Below are 16,835 nucleotides of genomic sequence, written 5' to 3' on the forward strand. Positions count from 1 at the left end.
CCCCTGTCCCACGGTCCATCTGTGGGGCCACACAGTAATCACTAGCTGTTCACTAGCCTCCCATGGGAGGGTTTTGAAGTTGTCCTAGAATGCTGGGCCTCCATTGGACTTCAGAAAAAGATCAGGCAGGTAGCTTAACCAATGAAGATGCAGAACAAATGTAAAAACTCTGTTTGGCTGTTAGCTCATCACACGCCAGACAGAATGTCTGTTGATTTTGATATCAGTTAAAGTAGAGCCTTGTGCTCAATTCAGACTTCATTTCAAACACGACAGAGTTAAATGAGGTCTTTTCCCCTCAGCTTGATTAAGTTCTGCGTTTGAGTTCTGTCCTCCCCCTCACCCCCCCTTTCCTGGTTCTCTTATCTCTTCCTGTGTTCGGAGCAGGACGAGGAGAACCTTCCGTGGAAATATGTGCTGATACTCCATTTGTTTATTTACTCTAGAGATACCAAGCTGGAGAAAAGGCATGCAAGGGCACATCAACCCTGGCTGCCTCATTCCCCTGTCACATGACACGAGTCCCATATCCCTGGCTGCCTCAACCCCCTGTCACATGACACAAATCCCATATCCCTGGCTGCCTCACTCCCCTGTCACATGACACGAGTCCCATATCCCTTTCTGCCTCAATCCCCTGTCACATGACACGAGTCAAATATTATTACCACAGTCCTAGGTTGTATTCAGTAGGGCACACCGTGGCAAAACATTTCAAAATTGGACACGTTGATGCTGGTTTTCTTCATGTTGTGCCCCCTGAACACTACCCAGGTCCGTTCCTTTAGGTAAACAGTCCTGATCCTTTAGGTAAACAGTCCTGATCCTTTAGGTAAACAGTCCCGATCCTTTAGGTAAACAGTCCCGATCCTTTAGGTAAACAGTCCCGATCCTTTAGGTAAACAGTCCCGATCCTTTAGGTAAACAGTCCCGATCCTTTCAGTCTGTTGTGTGTTTCATTTTCTGCATCAACTTAAACCAATTAATACTCAAACGTTTGTTTTTTTAAGAACACCCATGTGTGAGGGCACGGTCGCTGTGTGAGGGCACGGTCGCTGTGTGAGGGCACGGTCGCTGTGTGAGGGCACGGTCTCTGTGTGAGGGCACGGTCGCTGTGTGAGGGCACGGTCGCTGTGTGAGGGCACGGTCGCTGTGTGAGGGCACGGTCGCTGTGTGAGGGCACGGTCGCTGTGTGAGGGCACGGTCGCTGTGTGAGGGAACGGTCGCTGTGTGAGGGCACGGTCGCTGTGTGAGGGCGACCCCATAAAGCAGTAGCTCAGCCATTAGCTACGAGCAGACTGAACCCCTCCCCCTCCCAGAGTGTGTTTTGCAGTGGTTTCACTCTGCTCCCTCCTCTGATCTTTGACCTCAGTGTGATTTCCCCAGATTTCAGACTGTGTATGTTTGAATGTGGACAGACTACAGTAGAGTGATGTAGTAATGTAGGGGGGGGGGGACAGTAGAGTGATGTAGTAATGTAAGGGGGGGGACAGTAGAGTGATGTAGTAATGTAGGGGGGGCACAGTAGAGTGATGTAGTAATGTAGGGGGGGACACAGTAGAGTGATGTAGTAATGTAGGGGGGGACACACAGTAGAGTGATGTAGTAATGTAGGGTGGTGGTAGGGGGACACACAGTAGAGTGATGTAGTAATGTAGGGGGGGGGCACAGAGTGATGTAGTAATGTAGGGGGGGGACACAGTAGAGTGATGTAGTAATGTAGGGTGGTGGTAGGGGGGGGGGACAGTAGAGTGATGTAGTAATGTAGGAGGAGACAGTAGAGTGATGTAGTAATGTAGGGTGGTGGTAGGAGGAGACAGTAGAGTGATGTAGTAATGCAGGGTGGTGGTAGGAGGAGACAGTAGAGTGATGTAGTAATGCAGGGTGGTGGTAGGAGGAGACCGTAGAGTGAGGTAGTAATGCAGGGTGGTGGTAGGGGGGAGACAGTAGAGTGATGTAGTAATGCAGGGTGGTGGTAGGGGGGGGGACGACAGTAGAGTGATGTAGTAATGTAGGGGGAGACAGTAGAGTGATGTAGTAATGTAGGGGGAGACAGTAGAGTAATGTAGGGGGAGACAGTAGAGTAATGTAGTAATGTAGGGGGGACACACAGTAGAGTGATGTAGTAATGTAGGGTGGTGGTAGGGGGACACACAGTAGAGTGATGTAGTAATGTAGGGGGACACACAGTAGAGTGATGTAGTAATGTAGGGGGGGGACACAGTAGAGTGATGTAGTAATGGAGGGGGGACACAGTAGAGTGATGTAGTAATGTAGGGGGGGACACAGTAGAGTGATGTAGTAATGCAGGGTGGTAATAGGGGGGGGACAGTAGAGTGATGTAGTAATGTAGGAGGAGACAGTAGAGTGATGTAGTAATGTAGGGTGGTGGTGGGGGGGGAGACAGTAGAGTGATGTAGTAATGTAGGAGGAGACAGTAGAGTGATGTAGTAATGTAGGGTGGTGGTAGGGGGGGGAGACAGTAGAGTGATGTAGTAATGTAGGAGGAGACAGTAGAGTGATGTAGTAATGCAGGGTGGTGGTAGGAGGAGACAGTAGAGTGATGTAGTAATGCAGGGTGGTATAAGGAGGAGACCGTAGAGTGAGGTAGTAATGCAGGGTGGTGGTAGGGGGGAGACAGTAGAGTGATGTAGTAATGCAGGGTGGTGGTAGGGGGGGGGGACAGTAGAGTGATGTAGTAATGTAGGGGGAGACAGTAGAGTGATGTAGTAATGCAGGGGGAGACAGTAGAGTGATGTAGTAATGTAGGGGGAGACTGTAGAGTGATGTAGTAATGCAGGGTGGTGGTAGGAGGAGACAGTAGAGTGATGTAGTAATGCAGGGTGGTGGTAGGAGGAGACAGTAGAGTGATGTAGTAATGCAGGGTGGTGGTAGGAGGAGACAGTAGAGTGATGTAGTAATGCAGGGTGGTGGTAGGAGGAGACAGTAGAGTGATGTAGTAATGCAGGGTGGTGGTAGGAGGAGACAGTAGAGTGATGTAGTAATGCAGGGTGGTGGTAGGAGACAGTAGAGTGATGTAGTAATGCAGGGTGGTGGTAGGGGGGGGAGACAATAGAGTGATGTAGTAATGCAGGGTGGTGGTAGGGGGGAGACAATAGAGTGATGTAGTAATGCAGGGTGGTGGTAGGGGGGGAGACAATAGAGTGATGTAGTAATGCAGGGTGGTGGTAGGGGGGGAGACAGTAGAGTGATGTAGTAATGTAGGGGGAGACAGTAGAGTGATGTAGTAATGTAGGGGGAGACAGTAGAGTAATGTAGTAATGTAGGGGGACACACAGTAGAGTGATGTAGTAATGCAGGGTGGTGGTAGGAGGAGACCGTAGAGTGAGGTAGTAATGCAGGGTGGTGGTAGGGGGGAGACAGTAGAGTGATGTAGTAATGCAGGGTGGTGGTAGGGGGGGGGGACAGTAGAGTGATGTAGTAATGTAGGGGGAGACAGTAGAGTGATGTAGTAATGCAGGGGGAGACAGTAGAGTGATGTAGTAATGTAGGGGGAGACTGTAGAGTGATGTAGTAATGCAGGGTGGTGGTAGGAGGAGACAGTAGAGTGATGTAGTAATGCAGGGTGGTGGTAGGAGGAGACAGTAGAGTGATGTAGTAATGCAGGGTGGTGGTAGGAGGAGACAGTAGAGTGATGTAGTAATGCAGGGTGGTGGTAGGAGGAGACAGTATAGAGTGATGTAGTAATGCAGGGTGGTGGTAGGGGGGGGAGACAATAGAGTGATGTAGTAATGCAGGGTGGTGGTAGGGGGGAGACAATAGAGTGATGTAGTAATGCAGGGTGGTGGTAGGGGGGGAGACAATAGAGTGATGTAGTAATGCAGGGTGGTGGTAGGGGGGGAGACAGTAGAGTGATGTAGTAATGTAGGGGGAGACAGTAGAGTGATGTAGTAATGTAGGGGGAGACAGTAGAGTAATGTAGTAATGTAGGGGGGACACACAGTAGAGTGATGTAGTAATGTAGGGTGGTGGTAGGGGGGACACACAGTAGAGTGATGTAGTAATGTAGGGGGACACACAGTAGAGTGATGTAGTAATGGAGGGGGGACACAGTAGAGTGATGTAGTAATGTAGGGGGGGACACAGTAGAGTGATGTAGTAATGCAGGGTGGTAATAGGGGGGGGACAGTAGAGTGATGTAGTAATGTAGGAGGAGACAGTAGAGTGATGTAGTAATGTAGGGTGGTGGTGGGGGGGGGAGACAGTAGAGTGATGTAGTAATGTAGGAGGAGACAGTAGAGTGATGTAGTAATGTAGGGTGGTGGTAGGGGGGGGAGACAGTAGAGTGATGTAGTAATGCAGGGTGGTGGTAGGAGGAGACAGTAGAGTGATGTAGTAATGCAGGGTGGTGGTAGGAGGAGACAGTAGAGTGATGTAGTAATGCAGGGTGGTGGTAGGGGGGAGACAGTAGAGTGATGTAGTAATGCAGGGTGGTGGTAGGGGGGGGGGACAGTAGAGTGATGTAGTAATGTAGGGGGAGACAGTAGAGTGATGTAGTAATGCAGGGGGAGACAGTAGAGTGATGTAGTAATGTAGGGGGAGACTGTAGAGTGATGTAGTAATGCAGGGTGGTGGTAGGAGGAGACAGTAGAGTGATGTAGTAATGCAGGGTGGTGGTAGGAGGAGACAGTAGAGTGATGTAGTAATGCAGGGTGGTGGTAGGAGGAGACAGTAGAGTGATGTAGTAATGCAGGGTGGTGGTAGGAGGAGACAGTAGAGTGATGTGGTGGTAGGAGACAGTAGAGTGATGTAGTAATGCAGGGTGGTGGTAGGGGGGGGGAGACAATAGAGTGATGTAGTAATGCAGGGTGGTGGTAGGGGGGGGGAGACAGTAGAGTGATGTAGTAATGTAGGAGGAGACAGTAGAGTGATGTAGTAATGCAGGGTGGTGGTAGGGGGGAGACAGTAGAGTGACGTAGTAATGCAGGGTGGTGGTAGGGGGGGGACAGTAGAGTGATGTAGTAATGTAGGGGGAGACAGTAGAGTGATGTAGTAATGTAGGGGGAGACAGTAGAGTGATGTAGTAATGCAGGGGGAGACAGTAGAGTGATGTAGTAATGTAGGGTGGTGGTAGGGGGGGGAGACAGTAGAGTGATGTAGTAATGCAGGGTGGTGGTAGGAGGAGACAGTAGAGTGATGTAGTAATGCAGGGTGGTGGTAGGAGGAGACAGTAGAGTGATGTAGTAATGCAGGGTGGTGGTAGGAGGAGACCGTAGAGTGATGTAGTAATGCAGGGTGGTGGTAGGGGGGAGACAGTAGAGTGATGTAGTAATGCAGGGTGTTGGTAAGGGGGGGGACAGTAGAGTGATGTAGTAATGTAGGGGGAGACAGTAGAGTGATGTAGTAATGTAGGGGGAGACAGTAGAGTGATGTAGTAATGCAGGGTGGTGGTAGGAGGAGACAGTAGAGTGATGTAGTAATGCAAGGTGGTGGTAGGAGACAGTAGAGTGATGTAGTAATGGAGGGTGGTGGTAGGAGGAGACAGTAGAGTGATGTAGTAATGCAGGGTGGTGGTAGGAGCAGACAGTAGAGTGATGTAGTAATGTAGGGGGGGGGGACAATAGAGTGATGTAGTAATGCAGGGTGGTGGTAGGGGGGGGGGAGACAATAGAGTGATGTAGTAATGCAGGGTGGTAGGGGGGAGACAATAGAGTGATGTAGTAATGCAGGGTGGTGGTAGGGGGGGGACAGTAGAGTGAAGTAATGCAGGGTGGTGGTAGGAGTAGACAGGGTGATGTAGTAATGCAGGGTGGTGGTAGGAGGAGACAGTAGAGTGATGTAGTAATGCAGGGTGGTGGTAGGAGACAGTAGAGTAATGTAGTAATGCAGGGTGGTGGTAGGAGGAGACAGTAGAGTGATGTAGTAATGCAGGGTGGTGGTAGGGGGGAGACAGTAGAGTGATGTAGTAATGCAGGGTGGTGGTAGGGGGGGAGACAATAGAGTGATGTAGTAATGCAGGGTGGTGGTAGGGGGGAGACAATAGAGTGATGTAGTAATGTAGGAGGAGACAATAGAGTGATGTAGTAATGCAGGGTGGTGGTAGGAGGAGACCGTAGAGTGATGTAGTAATGCAGGGTGGTGGTAGGAGGAGACAGTAGAGTGATGTAGTAATGCAGGGTGGTGGTAGGAGGAGACGGTAGAGTGAGGTAGTAATTCAGGGTGGTGGTAGGAGACAGTAGAGTGATGTAGTAATGGAGGGTGGTGGTAGGAGGAGACAGTAGAGTGATGTAGTAATCTAGGGTGGTGGTAGGAGGAGACAGTAGAGTGATGTAGTAATGTGGGGGGGAGACAATAGAGTGATGTAGTAATGCAGGGTGGTGGTAGGGGGGGGAGACAATAGAGTGATGTAGTAATGCAGGGTGGTGGTAGGGGGGAGACAGTAGAGTGATGTAGTAATGCAGGGTGGTGGTAGGGGGGGGACAGTAGAGTGATGTAGTAATGCAGGGTGGTGGTAGGGGGGAGACAGTAGAGTGATGTAGTAATGCAGGGTGGTGGTAAGAGGAGACAGTAGAGTGATGTAGTAATGCAGGGTGGTGGTAGGAGGAGACAGTAGAGTGATGTAGTAATGTAGGGGGAGACAGTAGAGTGATGTAGTAATGCAGGGGGAGACAGTAGAGTGATGTAGTAATGTAGGGGGAGACAGTAGAGTGATGTAGTAATGCAGGGTGGTGGTAGGAGGAGACAGTAGAGTGATGTAGTAATGCAGGGTGGTGGTAGGAGGAGACAGTAGAGTGATGTAGTAATGCAGGGTGGTGGTAGGAGGAGACCGTAGAGTGATGTAGTAATGCAGGGTGGTGGTAAGAGGAGACAGTAGAGTGATGTAGTAATGTAGGAGGAGACAATAGTGATGTAGTAATGAAGGGTGGTGGTAGGAGGAGACAGTAGAGTGATGTAGTAATGCAGGGTGGTGGTAAGAGGAGACAGTAGAGTGATGTAGTAATGCAGGGTGGTGGTAAGAGGAGACAGTAGAGTGATGTAGTAATGCAGGGTGGTGGTAGGAGGAGACAGTAGAGTGATGTAGTAATGTAGGGGGAGACAGTAGAGTGATGTAGTAATGCAGGGGGAGACAGTAGAGTGATGTAGTAATGTAGGGGGAGACAGTAGAGTGATGTAGTAATGCAGGGTGGTGGTAGGAGGAGACAGTAGAGTGATGTAGTAATGCAGGGTGGTGGTAGGAGGAGACAGTAGAGTGATGTAGTAATGCAGGGTGGTGGTAGGAGGAGACCGTAGAGTGATGTAGTAATGCAGGGTGGTGGTAGGGGGGAGACAGTAGAGTGATGTAGTAATGCAGGGTGGTGGTAAGGGGGGGGGGACAGTAGAGTGATGTAGTAATGTAGGGGGAGACAGTAGAGTGATGTAGTAATGTAGGGGGAGACAGTAGAGTGATGTAGTAATGCAGGGTGGTGGTAGGAGGAGACAGTAGAGTGATGTAGTAATGCAAGGTGGTGGTAGGAGACAGTAGAGTGATGTAGTAATGGAGGGTGGTGGTAGGAGGAGACAGTAGAGTGATGTAGTAATGCAGGGTGGTGGTAGGAGCAGACAGTAGAGTGATGTAGTAATGTAGGGGGGGGGACAATAGAGTGATGTAGTAATGCAGGGTGGTGGTAGGGGGGGAGACAATAGAGTGATGTAGTAATGCAGGGTGGTGGTAGGGGGGAGACAATAGAGTGATGTAGTAATGTAGGAGGAGACAATAGAGTGATGTAGTAATGCAGGGTGGTGGTAGGAGGAGACAGTAGAGTGATGTAGTAATGCAGGGTGGTGGTAGGAGGAGACAGTAGAGTGATGTAGTAATGCAGGGTGGTGGTAGGAGGAGACGGTAGAGTGAGGTAGTAATGCAGGGTGGTGGTAGGAGACAGTAGAGTGATGTAGTAATGGAGGGTGGTGGTAGGAGGAGACAGTAGAGTGATGTAGTAATCTAGGGTGGTGGTAGGAGGAGACAGTAGAGTGATGTAGTAATGTGGGGGGGGAGACAATAGAGTGATGTAGTAATGCAGGGTGGTGGTAGGGGGGGGAGACAATAGAGTGATGTAGTAATGCAGGGTGGTGGTAGGGGGGAGACAGTAGAGTGATGTAGTAATGCAGGGTGGTGGTAGGGGGGGGACAGTAGAGTGATGTAGTAATGCAGGGTGGTGGTAGGGGGGAGACAATAGAGTGATGTAGTAATGTAGGAGGAGACAATAGTGATGTAGTAATGAAGGGTGGTGGTAGGAGGAGACAGTAGAGTGATGTAGTAATGCAGGGTGGTGGTAGGAGGAGACAGTAGAGTGATGTAGTAATGCAGGGTGGTGGTAAGAGGAGACAGTAGAGTGATGTAGTAATGCAGGGTGGTGGTAGGAGGAGACAGTAGAGTGATGTAGTAATGTAGGGGGAGACAGTAGAGTGATGTAGTAATGCAGGGGGAGACAGTAGAGTGATTTAGTAATGTAGGGGGAGACAGTAGAGTGATGTAGTAATGCAGGGTGGTGGTAGGAGGAGACAGTAGAGTGATGTAGTAATGCAGGGTGGTGGTAGGAGGAGACAGTAGAGTGATGTAGTAATGCAGGGTGGTGGTAGGAGGAGACAGTAGAGTGATGTAGTAATGCAGGGTGGTGGTAGGGGGGAGACAGTAGAGTGAAGTAATGCAGGGTGGTGGTAGGAGTAGACAGGGTGATGTAGTAATGCAGGGTGGTGGTAGGAGGAGACAGTAGAGTGATGTAGTAATGCAGGGTGGTGGTAGGGGGGAGACAGTAGAGTGATGTAGTAATGCAGGGTGGTGGTAGGGGGGAGACAATAGAGTGATGTAGTAATGTAGGAGGAGACAATAGAGTGATGTAGTAATGCAGGGTGGTGGTAGGAGGAGACAGTAGAGTGAGGTAGTAATGCAGGGTGGTGGTAGGAGACAGTAGAGTGATGTAGTAATGGAGGGTGGTGGTAGGAGGAGACAGTAGAGTGATGTAGTAATGCAGGGTGGTGGTAGGAGGAGACAGTAGAGTGATGTAGTAATGTAGGGTGGTGATAGGGTGGAGACAATAGAGTGATGTAGTAATGCAGGGTGGTGGTAGGGGGGAGACAGTAGAGTGATGTAGTAATGCAGGGTTGTGGTAGGGGGGAGACAGTAGAGTGATGTAGTAATGTAGGAGGAGACAATAGTGATGTAGTAATGAAGGGTGGTGGTAGGAGGAGACAGTAGAGTGATGTAGTAATGCAGGGTGGTGGTAGGAGGAGACAGTAGAGTGATGTAGTAATGCAGGGTGGTGGTAGGGGGGGACAGTAGAGTGATGTAGTAATGTAGGGGGAGACAGTAGAGTGATGTAGTAATGCAGGGTGGTGGTAGGAGGAGACAGTAGAGTGATGTAGTAATGCAGGGTGTTGGTAGGAGACAGTAGAGTGATGTAGTAATGCAGGGTGGTGGTAGGAGACAGTAGAGTGATGTAGTAATGCAGGGTGGTGGTAGGGGTGAGACAGTAGAGTGATGTAGTAATGCAGGGTGGTGGTAGGGGGGAGACAATAGAGTGATGTAGTAATGTAGGAGGAGACAATAGTGATGTAGTAATGAAGGGTGGTGGTAGGAGGAGACAGTAGAGTGATGTAGTAATGCAGGGTGGTGGTAGGAGGAGACAGTAGAGTGATGTAGTAATGCAGGGTGGTGGTAAGAGGAGACAGTAGAGTGATGTAGTAATGCAGGGTGGTGGTAGGAGGAGACAGTAGAGTGATGTAGTAATGTAGGGGGAGACAGTAGAGTGATGTAGTAATGCAGGGGGAGACAGTAGAGTGATGTAATGTAGGGGGAGACAGTAGAGTGATGTAGTAATGCAGGGTGGTGGTAGGAGGAGACAGTAGAGTTATGTGGTGGTAGGAGGAGACAGTAGAGTGATGTAGTAATGCAGGGTGGTGGTAGGAGGAGACAGTAGAGTGATGTAGTAATGCAGGGTGGTGGTAGGGGGGAGACAGTAGAGTGAAGTAATGCAGGGTGGTGGTAGGAGTAGACAGGGTGATGTAGTAATGCAGGGTGGTGGTAGGAGGAGACAGTAGAGTGATGTAGTAATGCAGGGTGGTGGTAGGAGACAGTAGAGTGATGTAGTAATGCAGGGTGGTGGTAGGAGGAGACAGTAGAGTGATGTAGTAATGCAGGGTGGTGGTAGGGGGGAGACAGTAGAGTGATGTAGTAATGCAGGGTGGTGGTAGGGGGGAGACAATAGAGTGATGTAGTAATGTAGGAGGAGACAATAGAGTGATGTAGTAATGCAGGGTGGTGGTAGGAGGAGACAGTAGAGTGATGTAGTAATGCAGGGTGGTGGTAGGAGGAGACAGTAGAGTGATGTAGTAATGCAGGGTGGTGGTAGGAGGAGACGGTAGAGTGAGGTAGTAATGCAGGGTGGTGGTAGGAGACAGTAGAGTGATGTAGTAATGGAGGGTGGTGGTAGGAGGAGACAGTAGAGTGATGTAGTAATGCAGGGTGGTGGTAGGAGGAGACAGTAGAGTGATGTAGTAATGTAGGGTGGTGATAGGGGGGAGACAATAGAGTGATGTAGTAATGCAGGGTGGTGGTAGGGGGGAGACAGTAGAGTGATGTAGTAATGCAGGGTTGTGGTAGGGGGGAGACAGTAGAGTGATGTAGTAATGCAGGGTGGTGGTAGGGGGGGGACAGTAGAGTGATGAAGTAATGCAGGGTGGTGGTAGGGGGGAGACAGTAGAGTGATGTAGTAATGCAGGGTGGTGGTAGGGGGGGAGACAATAGAGTGATGTAGTAATGCAGGGTGGTGGTAGGGGGGAGACAATAGAGTGATGTAGTAATGTAGGAGGAGACAATAGTGATGTAGTAATGAAGGGTGGTGGTAGGAGGAGACAGTAGAGTGATGTAGTAATGCAGGGTGGTGGTAGGAGGAGACAGTAGAGTGATGTAGTAATGCAGGGTGGTGGTAAGAGGAGACAGTAGAGTGATGTAGTAATGCAGGGTGGTGGTAGGAGGAGACAGTAGAGTGAGGTAGTAATGCAGGGTGGTGGTAGGAGGAGACAGTAATGTAGGGGAGACAGTAGAGTGATGTGGTGGTAGGGGGGAGACAGTAGAGTGATGTAGTAATGTAGGGTGGTGGTAGGAGGAGACAGTAGAGTGATGTAGTAATGCAGGGTGGTGGTAGGAGGAGACAGTAGAGTGATGTAGTAATGCAGGGTGGTGGTAGGAGGAGACAGTAGAGTGATGTAGTAATGCAGGGTGGTGGTAGGGGGGGGACAGTAGAGTGATGTAGTAATGTAGGGGGAGACAGTAGAGTGATGTAGTAATGCAGGGTGGTGGTAGGAGGAGACAGTAGAGTGATGTAGTAATGCAGGGTGGTGGTAGGAGACAGTAGAGTGATGTAGTAATGCAGGGTGGTGGTAGGAGACAGTAGAGTGATGTAGTAATGCAGGGTGGTGGTAGGGGTGAGACAGTAGAGTGATGTAGTAATGCAGGGTGGTGGTAGGGGGGAGACAGTAGAGTGATGTAGTAATGCAGGGTGGTGGTAGGGGGGAGACAGTAGAGTGATGTAGTAATGCAGGGTGGTGGTAGGAGACATTAGAGTGATGTAGTAATGCAGGGTGGTGGTAGGAGGAGACAGTAGTGATGTAGTAATGTAGGGGAGACAGTAGAGTGATGTGGTGGTAGGGGGGAGACAGTAGAGTGATGTAGTAATGTAGGGTGGTGGTAGGGGGGAGACAGTAGAGTGATGTAGTAATGTAGGGTGGTGGTAGGAGGAGACAGTAGAGTGATGTAGTAATGCAGGGTGGTGGTAGGAGGAGACAGTAGAGTGATGTAGTAATGCAGGGTGGTGGTAGGAGGAGACAGTAGAGTGATGTAGTAATGCAGGGTGGTGGTAGGAGGAGACAGTAGAGTGATGTAGTAATGCAGGGTGGTGGTAGGGGGGGGGACAGTAGAGTGATGTAGTAATGTAGGGGGAGACAGTAGAGTGATGTAGTAATGCAGGGTGGTGGTAGGAGGAGACAGTAGAGTGATGTAGTAATGCAGGGTGGTGGTAGGAGACAGTAGAGTGATGTAGTAATGCAGGGTGGTGGTAGGAGACAGTAGAGTGATGTAGTAATGCAGGGTGGTGGTAGGGGTGAGACAGTAGAGTGATGTAGTAATGCAGGGTGGTGGTAGGGGGGAGACAGTAGAGTGATGTAGTAATGCAGGGTGGTGGTAGGGGGGAGACAGTAGAGTGATGTAGTAATGCAGGGTGGTGGTAGGAGACATTAGAGTGATGTAGTAATGCAGGGTGGTGGTAGGAGGAGACAGTAGTGATGTAGTAATGTAGGGGAGACAGTAGAGTGATGTGGTGGTAGGGGGGAGACAGTAGAGTGATGTAGTAATGTAGGGTGGTAGGGGGGAGACAGTAGAGTGATGTAGTAATGTAGGGTGGTGGTAGGAGGAGACAGTAGAGTGATGTAGTAATGCAGGGTGGTGGTAGGAGGAGACAGTAGAGTGATGTAGTAATGCAGGGTGGTGGTAGGAGGAGACAGTAGAGTGATGTAGTAATGCAGGGTGGTGGTAGGAGGAGACAGTAGAGTGATGTAGTAATGCAGGGTGGTGGTAGGAGGGAGACAGTAGAGTTATGTAGTAATGCAGGGTGGTGGTAGGGGGGACACAGTAGAGTGATGTAGTAATGTAGGGTGGTGGTAGGGGGGAGACAGTAGAGTGATGTAGTAATGTAGGGTGGTGGTAGGGGGGAGACAGTAGAGTGATGTAGTAATGTAGGGTGGTGGTAGGAGGAGACAGTAGAGTGATGTAGTAATGCAGGGTGGTGGTAAGAGGAGACAGTAGAGTGATGTAGTAATGCAGGGTGGTGGTAGGAGGAGACAGTAGAGTGATGTAGTAATGCAGGGTGGTGGTAGGAGGAGACAGTAGAGTGATGTAGTAATGCAGGGTGGTGGTAGGGGGGAGACAGTAGAGTGATGTAGTAATGTAGGGTGGTGGTAGGAGGAGACAGTAGAGTGATGTAGTAATGTAGGGTGGTGGTAGGAGGAGACAGTAGAGTGATGTAGTAATGTAGGGTTGTGGTAGGAGGAGACAGTAGAGTGATGTAGTAATGCAGGTTGCTGGCAGGGGGGAGACAGTAGAGTGATGTAGTGATGTAGGGTGGTGGTAGGGGGGAGACAATAGAGTGATGTAGGGTGGTGGTAGGAGGGGAGACAGACAGTAGAGGACTGTGTGTGTAACATGGTCGACCTGATTTCCACAGTTTTGTCCTCGACTGCATGTTGGACTTTACTTTTTCACTGGTCTGTGTGTCTGTCTCTCTGTGTGTGTCTGTCTCTCTGTGTGTGTCTGTCTCTCTGTGTGTGTCTGTCTCTCTGTGTGTGTCTGTCTTCTCTGTGTGTGTCTGTCTCTGTGTGTGTCTGTCTCTGTGTGTGTCTGTCTCTGTGTGTGTCTGTCTCTGTGTGTGTCTGTCTCTGTGTGTGTCTGTCTCTGTGTGTGTCTGTCTCTGTGTGTGTCTGTCTCTGTGTGTGTCTGTCTCTGTGTGTGTCTGTCTCTGTGTGTGTCTGTCTCTGTGTGTGTGTGTGTGTCTGTCTCTGTGTGTGTGTCTGTCTCTGTGTGTGTGTCTGTCTGTCTCTGTGTGTGTGTCTGTCTGTCTCTGTGTGTGTGTCTGTCTGTCTCTGTGTGTGTGTCTGTCTGTCTCTGTGTGTGTGTCTGTCTGTCTCTGTGTGTGTGTCTGTCTGTCTCTGTGTGTGTGGTCTTGTTCTCTGTGTGTGTGTCTGTCTCTGTGTGTGTGTGTCTGTCTCTGTGTGTGTGTGTCTGTCTCTGTGTGTGTGTGTCTGTCTCTGTGTGTGTGTCTGTCTCTGTGTGTGTGTCTGTCTCTGTGTGTGTGTCTGTCTCTGTGTGTGTGTCTGTCTCTGTGTGTGTGTCTGTCTCTGTGTGTGTGTCTGTCTCTGTGTGTGTGTCTGTCTCTGTGTGTGTGTCTGTCTCTGTGTGTGTGTGTGTCTGTCTCTGTGTGTGTGTGTGTCTGTGTGTGTGTGTCTGTCTCTGTGTGTGTCTGTCTCTGTGTGTGTCTGTGTGTGTGTGTGTCTGTCTCTGTCTGTGTGTCTGTCTCTTTGGAAGACACTCTCCCTCCACACACACCTTGTGTAGTGTGTGTGCCTGTGCTGGGCTTTCTGTTCTGCTGGTAGTGTGTGTATCTAACGTCCTCTCTTCTCTCCTCCTCTGCTGCCATGCTTCAGCCTAGTGACCTGCGCAAGCACCGCAGGAAGGTAATCTAGAGACAACGCTAGTTACTGCTCTCTCTCTCTGACCTCTACCCTGCCTGCCTGCACCTTCCCAACCATAACCTGTAGTCTAGCCTCTACACCCCCCCTAAAACGTGACTTCCCAACCCCACACTCCCTAACTTCCTCAAACCTTGACCCCCCCCCCTGTCACACGTGTCTGACCTCTACACTTCCTCAAACCCCTGAGTGTCTTGAACATCCTGAAATGAACATGTCACAAAATGAGGGGAGACCGTTATGTTCTTCTTTCTAGGTTGAAGAACTAGTCTGTCTTCTCCTCTTGTCCTCCTCATCCACTCAATACAGAGAGGGAGGAGACGCTTTTTAAAAGCTCTCCTCCTCTACCCCCTTTTCCCGTTTAGAAGACAGTGACTGACTGAGTGTCCCCGTGTTATGTCTAGTCTGCCCAGGACGACAAGACCACAATCCAGTGTGAGACGTCTCCTCCCACCACCCCGCGCTCCATGCGCCTGCACAAGGGGGCCAGCCACACTGCCAGCCATGAGGACATCAGGGACATCCGCAGGTAGGAAGCCCCTTTCTGCCTAACCAATATATCACTCTGTTTTCTACAATAGCCATGTTTCTCTCTCTCTCCTTCTGTCGTTCTCTTATCTGTCCCGTTCATCCATCCCTTCATCCCTCTGTTTCTGATGTTTCTGATCTTTCAATCTATCTATCCACATCTCTCTCCCTCGCTTTCTCTCTTTCTCTCTCTGTATATCTCTTTATGCATTCATGCTCATCACGATCCCCTTCTCTCTCTCGCTCCCCTTCTCTCTCTCGCTCCCCTTCTCTCTCTCGCTCCCCTTCTCTCTCTTGATCCCCTTCTCTCTCTCGCTCCCCTTCTCTCTCTCGATCCCCTTTTCTCTCTCGCTCCCCTTTTCTCTCTCGATCCCCTTTTCTCTCTCGATCCCCTTTTCTCTCTCGATCCCCTGCTCTCTCCTGCTTCCCTTCTCTCTCTCCTGATCCCCTGCTCTCTCTTCCTCTCACCCCTCCTCTCTCTGTCTCAGTATGACCACCCTACAGGACGGCCAGGGTAGTAACCCCAGCAGCAGTAACAGCAGTCAGGACTCTCTGAACAAGGCAGCCAAGAAGAAGAGTATCAAGTCCTCCATCGGGCGCCTCTTCGGCAAGAAGGAGAAGGGTCGACCAGGCCCCCCAGGGAGCAAGGAGCCCCCTGGCAGCCAAGGTCAGTCCCCTGGCAGCCAAGGTCAGTCCCCTGGCAGCCAAGGTCAGTCCCCTGGCAGCCAAGGTCAGTCCCCCCCCTCCCTAAAACATGCCTGCTGGTTTAAGTTCATTAGGCAGCAAACAGAAGAAAACAAGCTGAAACAGGAAGGGACTACCTGCACTGACTTTAACCTCTGACCCTCCATCTCTCCTCACAGCTGGTACCCCCGAGGCAGAGACCTCTCCCCAGGATGCACTGGGGCTGGGCAAACTAGGCGGCCCCGCTGAGAAGAACAGGAAACTGCAGAAGAAGTAGGTGTTTCCACATCTTGTCACCGCTTCTGTCAGTGACGCAACATAGATACATCAGTAGTGGTACTAGAGGGACTGGTTCCGTCACGTTAACAGAAGAGGGACTGGTTCCGTCTCGTTAACAGTAGAGAGACTGGTTCCGTCTCGTTAACAGTAGAGAGACTGGTTCCGTCTCGTTAACAGTAGAGGGACTGGTTCCGTCTCGTTAACAGTAGAGAGACTGGTTCCGTCTCGTTAACAGTAGAGGGGACTGGTTCCGTCTCGTTAACAGTAGAGGGGACTGGTTCCGTCTCGTTAACAGTAGTGGGGACTGGTTCCGTCTCGTTAACAGTAGAGAGACTGGTTCCGTCTCGTTAACAGTAGAGGGACTGGTTCCGTCTCGTTAACAGTAGAGGGGACTGGTTCCGTCTCGTTAACAGTAGTGGGGACTGGTTCCGTCTCGTTAACAGTAGTGGGGACTGGTTCCGTCTCGTTAACAGTAGAGAGACTGGTTCCGTCTCGTTAACAGTGGAGGGACTGGTTCCGTCTCGTTAACAGTGGAGGGACTGGTTCCGTCTCGTTAACAGTGGAGGGACTGGTTCCGTCTCGTTAACAGTGGAGGGACTGGTTCCGTCTCGTTAACAGTGGAGGGACTGGTTCCGTCTCGTTAACAGTGGAGGGACTGGTTCCGTCTCGTTAACAGTGGAGGGACTGGTTCCGTCTCGTTAACAGTGGAGGGACTGGTTCCGTCTCGTTAACAGTGGAGGGACTGGTTCCGTCTCGTTAACAGTGGAGGGACTGGTTCCGTCTCGTTAACAGTGGAGGGACTGGTTCCGTCTCGTTAACAGTGGAGGGACTGGTTCCGTCTCGTTAACAGTGGAGGGACTGGTTCCGTCTCGTTAACAGTGGAGGGACTGGTTCCGTCTCGTTAACAGTGGAGGGACTGGTTCCGTCTCGTTAACAGTGGAGGGACTGGTTCCGTCTCGTTAACAGTGGAGGGACTGGTTCCGTCTCGTTAACAGTGGAGGGACTGGTTCCGTCTCGTTAACAGTGGAGGGACTGGTTCCGTCTCGTTAACAGTGGAGGGACTGGTTCCGTCCCGTTAACAGTGGAGGGACTGGTTCCGTCCCGTTAAC

General features: G+C 50.5%; 1 protein-coding gene across 29 annotated transcripts in view; it reads left to right on the forward strand.

The window, feature by feature from the left end:
• The window catches only part of LOC109884408 (liprin-alpha-1), an 85,022-nt gene that overhangs the window by 49,199 nt on the left and 18,988 nt on the right, over nucleotides 1-16,835 (forward strand). For 20 of the 29 annotated variants that reach the window (XM_031820466.1, XM_031820464.1, XM_031820465.1 and 17 more), the window contains 4 exons: nucleotides 14,191-14,220; nucleotides 14,640-14,764; nucleotides 15,252-15,493; nucleotides 15,627-15,720. In XM_031820466.1, coding sequence (XP_031676326.1) covers nucleotides 14,191-14,220; nucleotides 14,640-14,764; nucleotides 15,252-15,493; nucleotides 15,627-15,720 — 491 coding nt within the window. The remainder of the gene's footprint in view (nucleotides 1-14,190; nucleotides 14,221-14,639; nucleotides 14,765-15,251; nucleotides 15,494-15,626; nucleotides 15,721-16,835) is intronic. The other 9 variants (XM_031820480.1, XM_031820484.1, XM_031820486.1 and 6 more) reach the window with 3 other exon arrangements.

Source organism: Oncorhynchus kisutch, unplaced genomic scaffold (genome assembly GCF_002021735.2).
Source record: "Oncorhynchus kisutch isolate 150728-3 unplaced genomic scaffold, Okis_V2 scaffold3402, whole genome shotgun sequence".
Classification (NCBI taxonomy): Eukaryota; Metazoa; Chordata; class Actinopteri; order Salmoniformes; family Salmonidae; genus Oncorhynchus; species Oncorhynchus kisutch.